At 39.6% G+C, this 10,743-nt stretch overlaps 1 protein-coding gene across 2 annotated transcripts in view; it reads left to right on the plus strand.

The window, feature by feature from the left end:
• IPO8 (importin 8) overlaps positions 1-8,269 on the plus strand; it is a 52,092-nt gene extending 43,823 nt beyond the window's left edge. Inside the window, exons 23-26 of one of the 2 annotated variants that reach the window (XR_012044135.1) lie at positions 201-434; positions 1,115-1,231; positions 1,923-5,545; positions 6,658-8,269. Coding sequence is in view for 1 of the 2 variants with exons in the window: in XM_072872758.1 (XP_072728859.1) it covers positions 201-434; positions 1,115-1,231; positions 1,923-2,020 (449 nt within the window). In the remaining variant the exon portion in view is untranslated. Of the gene's footprint in view, positions 1-200; positions 435-1,114; positions 1,232-1,922 lie in introns of both variants that reach the window. The other variant, XM_072872758.1, reaches the window with a different exon arrangement.
• Positions 8,270-10,743: the final 2,474 nt, after the last annotated feature.

The following is a 10,743-nucleotide window of genomic DNA, read 5'->3' on the forward strand; positions in this document are numbered from 1 at the left end:
AAGTTTAACTGATCTTGAATGTAGGAAACATTTTAACAGCTTCATTTTTCCAATTCTTCTAAGATTTTGGGGGAAAGGTGTTAACAGAGGGTCCCCTTTCCAGCCAAAACCTAGATTTATTAATTGTTCTTCATTAATAAGTCATTGTTTTCTTATACTTTTTAAACTTTGTTTTACAAAACACATAAATGCTTTTGCAGAAGAGATACCAAGTGATGAGGAAGAGACAAATGAAGTGAGCCAAGCGATGCAAGAGAACCATGGTGGAGGAGGAGGAGGTGGTGGTGGAGGTGGAGAGGAAGAGGATGAAGATGATGATGATGATGACTGGGATGAAGATGCATTGGAAGAGACTGCTCTTGAAGGGTTCAGCACACCTCTTGACCTTGAAAATGGTGTTGATGAATACCAGTTTTTTACACAAGCACTTTTAGGTATGTGTTTGCTAGTTGGCAGAATGATATAACATGATGAAATAGTTTGGAGATGTTTATGATCATCACTGGAAAAACTCATTTCTTTCTTCCAAGTAATAATTTAGATTATTGAAACTGGAAAATGTGATCTTGCTTTCTAATGTTAGTCCTAAGATTTTTTGACTTACAAATACTGCAAAAAAACAAATGGTAGCAAATACAGCCAGAGATTAATTCTCTTCATGTTCTCTTTCAGAACTTTTTAATCACAGCCTCAATAAATGGGACTCGGTCACTAGAGGGACTCCTATATATAGAAATATTTGTCACTTTCTAGATGTTAAAATCATAATGGAGAAATTATTTTCTCCCTTTCCTGTTTGACTAATGCTGTTGCTTTTAATTTTGATACGAGTTTTAAATTAGGAGATTCACTTCATCATTGTCCATGAATAATGGCCACATGGTTAGCTTTCTGTTTCAGAAAGCAAAGGATGTAATTAAGTTCCCTAAAATGGATCGCCTCTATTACAGTGGGGATTCTGTGCTAAGAAAACTGACAGGAATACTGAACCTGTTTTGCAGTACAAATTCTGTTTTAAAACCAACCAGGGATTTCATGTGTTTCATTTTGTTCTTCTGAAATTAAATTGCAAGGTAACCTGATAATCACTTTTCATCCATTCCTGTTCTGACAGCGGTGCAGAGCCGAGATGCAGCCTGGTACCATTCGCTGACAGCACCGTTGAGTGAGGATCAGAAGAAACAGCTGCAGGAAATTTATACATTAGCAGAACACCGGCGAAATGCTGCAGGTGAGTCACTTCTCTGGGGCCGTTTTATCTGTTGCAGGGATGTTGGAACTGCATCTAACCTGTAACAACAGAGAGGATAAATCTCTGTGCTAATTAACATTTCCTGAGAAGCGTGAGGAGGATATAGCGCTTATATTATCCCTTGCCGGGAAGTGTGTGTTATTCAGAGAGATTACTGTTACTTCTAATTAATTGCCTTCTCATTGACATGTGCTGCTGTTTGAACAGGGTACGAACTAGTTTTGCACAATCCGACATTTGAAATGAAGGGCAAATTAAGGCAATATCTAGCTGTCAGCCAGGCATTTGATGAAGATTACTATAGATTATTATGTGTTTAACAGTTTTGTAACTTTTTAACCATTAGCATTGCCTTCACAGTCAGTGTAAGGTTTTAGATGTTTGGAACGCTTGCATCGTGGAAAATGAATTCAGATTTAATCAAAAAGCACGCAGAACATTGTAACATAGACTGATTCTGTAGAGGATTAATTTCTCAGATGTGTTGTAGAGGTGCATTTAGAGGAAATCTGAGTGTAATTTATTACTGTCACTGCACTTAGGGAATGAAATTTTGACTCAACCGAGAGTTTTTTCCCCAACTTTGCATTCTTAGCTGAGCTGTATTGTCACTGGCAAAAGCGTTCTCTGTAGACTATTTTTCATATCCTTTCCCTTCTTTGAATTCTAGAGACTAAGACAATAGAACAACAAAGTGGCTACACATTTGACAACAAAGGACTGATCACAGCATTTAACTTTGCTGGAAGTACTCCTGGTGGCAACTGAAGGATCAGCTACAAAGGTCAATGGGAAGGGTCTCATCATTACATATTCTTGAAATCATCGTGACTTCTGAGTGATGGGGAGGGTAATCTAATGCTGCTGAAGGTTTTCTGGAAAATAGCAGTGTGCTTCCCCTACCAGAATGCTCTTTCTAACCAGCTACTGTAATGTACAAATTCTTGTGGTGTTTTTATAATTTGATGGACTGAAAGGAAACATTTGTCCTCAAGGAACCTGAATGACTGGGAGGGGCCAGGCTGCATCTAATTGAGTTGCACTTCTCAGGTTTTTGCTGTGCAGAATTGATAGATTCATATGGATAACAGTGCCTTCTGTTGTACATGGATTGCCTGAACAAATGGATTTTGGAGTGCATTATAATTTTTTAAGTGTAAGGACATTTCTTGATACACTGTAAGCCTTGGTTCCATGTTTTCCAGTCACCTGCTTTTTACTACTTGGTTTAATTGTTTGTTGGTTGCATACACATTGCTGGATTCAGAATATTATCTCATCTTCCCTATTTGGTGCAGACCAAATGTGTAGAGGGAGGTGTCTGTTGGAGTTGCAAAGCATACACTGGTTACGTCAAAGGGTCTTAACAAAATTGCAGATTTTCCCTTGATGCAGTAGTCTTAAATTAGTTCTCTTAGCCATGAAATCAACTTGCTTAAGTTATGATGGCATGCATGGCAGGTGTCTACCATAAATCTGCGTTGATACTGCCTCCTGCCTGGACAAGTGGTGTGGCCCTCGCATGTAGATGTTCTACATGAGAACTTTTTATTTCCACTATTTTTGATGAATATTGGATTTTACTTGGGATTCTGTAAGCCTCTTCTCTGTTTTTATTCATTCATTACCATTCCAGTGGTAGTACTGAATAATGTGGTACAAAATATTTACAATATTTTATTTATCTTGATAGAAGAAAAACAGCTCCAAACTTATTTCTTCTTACTCTTACACTTCTGTGATTGAATTTCTGGTCTGCATTCCATTTGGCTGTTCTTGTCCCATGCTGAAATTTCATTATCTGCCAGATTTTCTCCTAAATTTCAAAGACTGGTTTCTCATAAATTGAAACACATATAACAAGGTGTTTGTGAATATGTTCATTTAGTGAGAAACAGATAGCATACTAATTTGAATAGGTGCCCCTCCTTTAGATCTATTGGGATCACAGTGGTGTAGCCAAAATAAGTAGGGGTGCTTTAGAATGTGAAGTTTGGATTGGAGGTAAAATGTTTAGAGCAGATTTTGTCTCTATGTGTTAATTTCTTTATGACTGAAAAATATTTGCCAAGCAATTTTAAGCACCTACTGATAATGTATTTCTTTAGAGCAGTGCCCATCTGAAAAGTCAAAGCCCTTCCCATACCCCATCAAGTTTCCCACAACTGTAGCGAATTGCAGATTGCTGGCCCTGCACTGTGCTGAAGCTTTCATTTTTTATATGCCAGAGTAATTATAAGTCAGTCTTATAAATCTGAATCGCTCTACACCTTGGCTTCTGGAAAAGGCCAAAGTGTCTCTGCCTGTTCCTTGCCCCCTCCCCTGGAATTTTCTCAGCTTGGCAGCTGTGGGGCAGAAGGTTCCCCACTGCTTTCCTTTTTCCTGCACCTTTGTGTCAGATTCTCTCTGGTGCTGTGCTCTGCTGCTGTTTGCCCCCCCCCAGCAGCTGCAGAATAAGGTTGGCCTGGTTCGCATGGGTTTTTCACTGCTGCTACTCACTGAATAGCAACAGTGAAAATTTCTGACTTTTAGGTCTGTTGTACCTATGAAAAACTGTGAGAATTACAGGGTCTGTATTTCCAAAAGGGAACAATACATTGAGCTGCATTGGACAGGCTCTTTAAGATCAAGCAGCAGAGGGCCGGGACATCCTTTATTTTGAATGTCAGGCCATGAAAATTATAGGTTGCTTTTGCTAATTTAGGCCTGGGGGTGTATTGACTGAGATGGTAGGAAGGCATTGCATCCAGTTTGTTGGTGAGTTTCTCAGAAACCGTAGAAGTTTTGAAATCCTTCACAAATTTAAGAAATGTTTTTTGGAAGTTAAAGACATGGACGACTTCTTTCTTACCTGACAATTGAAGTATTAGGCAGGTAAACTGTTTAAGCCCTTTATTATTTTATTAAAAAAAAAGAGATTGTTGAGTTGGGTTTCTTTCAAAGCCCATTTGCCTTCTCTACACTGGCATGCAGAGTAGAAGAGGGATTTATTTTTCTTCTGCTAATGAGGTTGCTTGCACAGTCACAAGCTAATATTTAGGAGTTAATGTGTTCAAGGAAAAATCTGCTTTTGCATAGCATCATCTTTGTGTCACTCAGCTGAACTGTGGCTGCTCCTTAGTTCTGCTTCTTGTATGCTTTTCAAATCAACTGCCAAGAAAATTTCATCCAGATGTTTCTTACAAGGGGTTTAATCAGCAGCGTGGAGTCGGGAATCTTTGTTGTCTGTTTTGCAGTGGGGGTCAGAGATGTCTGGGGGTATGGCATGTAAAAAGGTTAAATGCCCTTCCCTTCCCAGGAGATTAATGAGCAAATGTTTCTACTGGCAAAAGCAAATGTTAATTATTTTATTCCTTTTTTGAAAAGGGTTTTCATCCAAAAAGATTCATTGGGCTCTAGCCTCCACTTTAACATATGGTTCTCTTTTAACATGATAAATATCCGTTTGTACATGATCATAAATAGGTAATGGATTTTAGGGATTTCTTTCTGAGCTGTGTCCAGCTTTGTACTACATTAAAGGGAGAGTAACACAAATGTGGATTACTGTCTCACTTTGAAGCCAAGGTAATCATGGAATATCACATACCAGCATCGGCCAACCAAACATGATGTATTTGCCATTGGAAGTACAGAGAATCATGAATGTATTGTAAAATAAAACAAAGGCTGATAACTGGTGACCTATGTTGCCCCATGCCCATGTTCCCAAAGTGTGAAGTTGACTCGTATGGGCACCAGGGGGCTTTACATAGGAAATTAGCATTATGTAGGTTATAATCATAGCAAATGTTAACTTACATGATAAGCTGCTTTTTCAGATAAAATTAACTGATCCTGGGTATTGAATTGCATATGCTGTTTTGTCACTCTTGAAAGGAAAATAAGAATCGCCACATGTTTTGGCTGCTTCTTTTTGCTATCTCTCCTTCAAAGTTGAAGTACTTGGTTTGCTTTCATTACAAAGCAAAATCTTTAATCAAAATGGCCAGCTCCAGGAAGAGTGCAGAATATCAAGCTAAGGAGAAAGCTAAAAAAACCCAAACCCCAACAGTCCCCCAAAACCCACATGTGCACAGTCTGACTGAAATAAATGTGCTTTGGGAGTGTAAGTCAAAATATGTAAAGAATGTTACACAAAATGATATTGTGAGATTCTTTGTTTTAGGGGGAAAGGCTGCCTGTGGGGTGTCAGGGAGACACGAAATGAACTGCTTTAGGACATGCCCTTTGCCTGTGAAGTCCAGGCAGTTTGTGACTCTGGATTCCATCATACATTGCAGAGGAGAGAAGGTAGGACAGTAGAGGATTTTGTTTTGGTTTTTTTTTTTGCTATAAAGCAAGAGTCTATCTTGAGACTTTTGTTAGCCAAAGGAATTGTAGACAATGTGAATGATCAACTGTCTTTTGTTTCCAGAATACTTTTCAGCCTTTTTTCTTCCCTCCTTTCCTTCCATTTGCCAACCACTATGTTATCAGATATTTCAGGGGATATTCAAAATACCTGAAAAGGTAAAGCTTAAACAATTTTTAAAAAATCCTGTTGTTCTTGAAGCAATGCAACCTATCCATTTCATTTCTATCTACAGAACAAAGTCTGTCATTTGACATATGTAGATGATACAGAACTACAAACCCCCCTCACTTGTGCCTGCGGTTTGCTGAGTCTTTCTGTGATTTACTTCTTAATATGGGTACTTTGAAATCCCCACACCTTGTACTGAAATTTTCTCAAAGGATAGGCAAAAATGCACTATGTAATGGAGTACCCAGGCCTAGTTCTGAGATATGCCCTAGTCAGTCTTTTGATACTGTTTCACAGTCTGGTGGTCAGTTCCTCAAGGATCTCTGTCTCTGAGGACATTCTTCAAGTCCAAGAGTCTCTGTATCTTTGCAGGTGGACAGAATCATATATCCCTAATTGCAGCAAAGCGTACAGCAGGCATGGCTATCAACTTCTTGATCTTATGAGTGAAAATAACACTCTTTTCTCTCTGATGTCAAATCTTATTCCAAACGGATGTGATACAGTAGAGATGGATGTTCCCAGTGTGTTAAAGGAAGCCAGACACTATTCCAGATACCAGAAAGTCTTAGCATAAAGCCATATTGTAAAGAGGATATATGAACAGGGCAAGCTACTTGCTTTTGATGCCTCTTCCAGTGCTACTACTTTTGGAAAACCAACCAAACAAAACCAGTGTGAAATGAAAGAGAACTAAAGCAGTACTTGTGCACTAGACAGGTAGAAACTTCCCTGGGCTGCGGATTTAATCCCAATACTCACTGCAAATGCACTCAGATACTTTTCAAATAGAATATACAGCATCTGTATGGATATCAGGACCCTGAATCTGACAGCCATTAATGAGAGGTAAAGACTTAATGTGATTTTTCTCTGGCAGAAAACAGGTGCATCCCTTTAAAAGTCTGGGAACCTCTTGTCCTGGCTGATGTGCAATCACCAACGGGAGACACTCAGTGGGATTACCGCCTTTCTTAAAGATTGTCAGCATACCTCCTCCTAAAGGGCTACCTGAAGTGCTCCATGTCTAGGGAGCTAACTGATGAACGACTCTCCAACTAAAGAGTTTTGGGGAACAGCAGTTCAGAGAGAATCTGCAGGCATATGTAATTGTGATGAATTGGGAAAGCATCCATTTAAATTGAGGTGATGCGTTTGATATGATCTCAGACCTGCAGTGTTTCCGATGTTGCCTGGATCTTCTAGAGGAGCGTCCAAGAACTTTGTCCCATGCCTTTCTCCAGGAAGAGAATGTGCTTGGGCAGCCCCAAATTTGGTGCGATGCTTTGAACTTGGGATCAGAAAGCAATTTTGATTCCAAGCTGGTAGTTTCCATATCAGAAAAATGAGGAGAAAGCGGTATATTAATGCTAGGATTCTCTTTATAGGCTGTATAGAGATTCACAATTTTAAGTGCTTGGCTATGTGCATGGTGGGGTAGGAGATGAACTTTCAGCTGCATTAATTTCTCCAATGTGAATACAACAGTGTCAGCTCCAGCATTCTCCTGAGGTGAATGGAGAGTGTTGGTCAGGGGCTGCCAGCTGGACCATCCAGGATTATGTTAGATGAAGTGAAATGCAAAAACTGAAAAATTACTTGATAGTTGAAGCTGTTGAGCAATAAAAGTGAGTGTTTTCTTGAAATGAGATTTTAATATTATGTTCAGGTATGTTTTAATTTTCAGGTTTCTCGCCCTTATGCAAAATACAAAATTACTACATGACCTGGAGGCCTATTGATTTTTCACAGGACTGTTTACCATTGAAGGTGTTTATTCAAGAATTGTTCCTCATTTTTAGATATTTTCAACATGTTTTTGTTAGTAAAGTTGCACATATCCCTCTTTCACTACTTTCCATGCACAGAGATCTTGGAAATGAACTTAACAAAAGGAAGAAGAACAGTGCTTTGAAAAGAGAAGACTATGCATAAGCAGGTTATTTTTAGAAAACAAGAACTATGGCCTCTGAAGAAAATATGAAACAATAAATATTTATACAAAAGTGCATGAGGTAAAGAAATGAATGTAAGACAATATAAGCGAGACTCTGTTCTTTGATCACAGCTGTAATGTTTTTTTTTTCATTGCCAAACAATGTGTGAAAATTGCTTTTGATTGCATGTGCTGTTGGTAGTATGCTTAACGTAAATCACCTGAAATGTTTTTGGGCTCAAAAAGAGACCAAAGAGGCCATGCAGATTTCTTTTGATATTAAAAGCAAAGATATCGACTCATGCCTGCAGTGACTAGAGGGAGACCGCTATGTGCTACATTAGCAGATTGAATTGCAGGATCATCACCTTTGTAAGAAGCCTAAAATACTAAACTGTGGGTTGGCTTTGAGGGCAAGAACTGACAAATGCAAAACATGCATCGATGACAAGAAGAACCTCTTCCTAGCTTAAAGAATTCTGTACAGTGTTCTCTTAAGCTGTGCTGAATTTGCTTTAAAAATAGTAATAAATCTTATTGCTTAGGTCGAATGTTACATCTGTTGTGCATTTATATGGGAGGAATAATATTTCTTAAAAAAATGTAACATGCCACCTACCAAGGAGCCCAATCTGATTTTATAGCCTCTCTTTATACAGCCATAAAACTTATTTGAAAGAACACCCCAGAATTAATTTTAAACAAACGTGTGTGTTATCTGGAGTTAATATATGCATTTGTGTAGCAGTGTGTGTTTGTTAATCTCAGACTTGTGAGGGCAACTATTCACATGCCTGCGACAGAACATAACTGACGTTTGATATAGATAAGATCATTACGGATTATCCAAATACAATTCTCAAAATACCAAACCAGTGAAGATAGTCATCTTGCAGTCCTGAGAGAGGGAATTGCACCAGAGCTTGGGCCAGTCTTCTGTGCATGGAATTCATAAAGAAGATAGTTTTACCAAGCCTCCACAGGACAAGAGATGAATCCTGCTGAAACTGCAAGCCTGGTATTTGTATCAGTGGAGTATTTCTCTCACGGTGAGTTGCTGAAGTAGCCTCTTTGCTAAATTGCAGTGATTGATAATGCTTGCCCTTTTCTGTATGGGGCACTTCTGTGAATCCTCCATGGTATCTCCAAGAGCAGTGGTTAGTGGCCCATTTTTATAAGTGGGGAGGTTGAGTTAGTGTAGTTTGCCCAAAGCCGCAGCAGTGAGTTGCAGCTGGCATGCGAAATTAAAGTTCTGGCTCTGTAGAAGTGCCTGGGAGTTTGCCATTGGCTCTAATGGAGCCAGGATGTTGCCCAAGAAATTTGCTAGGTCCTAGTGTTTGGATCGCTGCTAATACCTTCCACAGAAGCTCTGCCAGAACATAATTTATGAAATTGCTTAGTAACAATGAGTTCCTCTATTGAGCTGCAATTTTCATCTGTCTAGCAGTGACATTGTTTAATTGTATCTTGTGTGGGTTGCTTGGTATGACGAGCTCTCCTGTAGGAAAATGGTTCTTGGCTATGTGATGAATGACATCCCAGTGGCTAATTCCTCTTGGGGCTTTGAAGTGAACCTGATGACATGGGAGCAGAACTCCAGGTGACCCACGGTATCATCTATACCAGGTATAATCTATACCATGTATCAGGGTGTTGGGAAGCTTATAGCCTCCCTGCAGGTATTAACAAACATGCTGGATCGGTTGTGAAGTTGTAGGTTGTGATTGCCACTTTTAACAGGCTCTAAAGAGTATTTTTAACCAAAGTAAATATATGGCTCCTATGCTGCCTCCTGCCCTCTGACAGAGCGTTGATCTTCTTTTAGCTAGAATCACAGTCTTAAGCTGAATTCTAACTCCAAGTCTCTTAAAATGGTAATTTCTTTTGGTCGTCCCCAGCAAGGGTGAAAGATGATCAGTGTTTGCTTTGTCTTGTTATCAGGTATGTTAAATGAATAATTTAAATAATTTAACTACCTGTTTGATTAAATCACTGGGACTTCAACCAATCCCACGCAATTTTCTACTGAATTAATGGTTTTTCTGGCAGAGCTCAGGCTACATGGGTTTGTGTGCATATGAGGAAAACTCTCCATAGTCATATAAATGAGATTTAGAGTAAAACATATAGAGTGAGTCTGGAAAGGTCATATCAGTGTATGAATAATGGATGTTTTCTTTTTGTTAAAGATATTGGCCTTCTATCTGTCAGCACCTTGTAGAACAGAGTATGCAACTGCAACAAATAAGGGTGCCTTAAGCAGCTTCAAAGTCTCCCTCCTCTATTAAATATAAATAATCCATACTGTCCTTTTTAGCACAACATACCTTGCCTTGCACCTGACTGCCTTGACAGGTTGTTGTGCAAAGTGTGATAATGGAGCCAAGTGGCTGCACCTTTGTGTAGGGATTTGACCACAGCTGTGGGGCTGACACTTGGACCTTGGTAGCAATTGTGGCTGTGCTCTGGAAGAGCTACGTCTGTATGGAGAAAGCATACTCTGTGTCGCGTTTTCCTCCTGTCATAAGTATCTTTCTGGAGGATGCAGGGGGTTAAACAAAACCGCAACAAGAGTAATCTGAGAACACCGCGATGCATCTGAACGTGCACTGAACAGAACCAGGTATAGCCATCCATTTCTATGTATAGACCACTCAGAAATGTGTCGGCATGAAGCAAGATTAAACAGATACATGGAGTCTAGTTCTTCAGTGCAACAAGGATCATAGTTGTTTGTCCTGGTTTTGTCTGGGATAGAGTTAATTTTCTTCCTAGTAGCTGGTATTGTGATTTAGGATGAGAATAATGTTGATAACACACTGATGTTTTAGTTGTTGCTAAGTAGTGCTTATACTAAATCAAGGACTTTTCAGCTTCCCATGCTCTGCCAGGTGCACAAGAAGCTGGGAGGGGACACAGCCAGGACAGCTGACCCCAACTGGCCAAAGGGCTATTCCATACCATAGGGCGTCACGCTCAGTGTATAACCTGGGGGCAGTTGGCTGGGGGGCAGCGATTGCTGCTCAGGGA

This window comes from Ciconia boyciana, chromosome 1 (assembly GCF_034638445.1).
Source record: "Ciconia boyciana chromosome 1, ASM3463844v1, whole genome shotgun sequence".
Lineage (NCBI taxonomy): Eukaryota > Metazoa > Chordata > Aves > Ciconiiformes > Ciconiidae > Ciconia > Ciconia boyciana.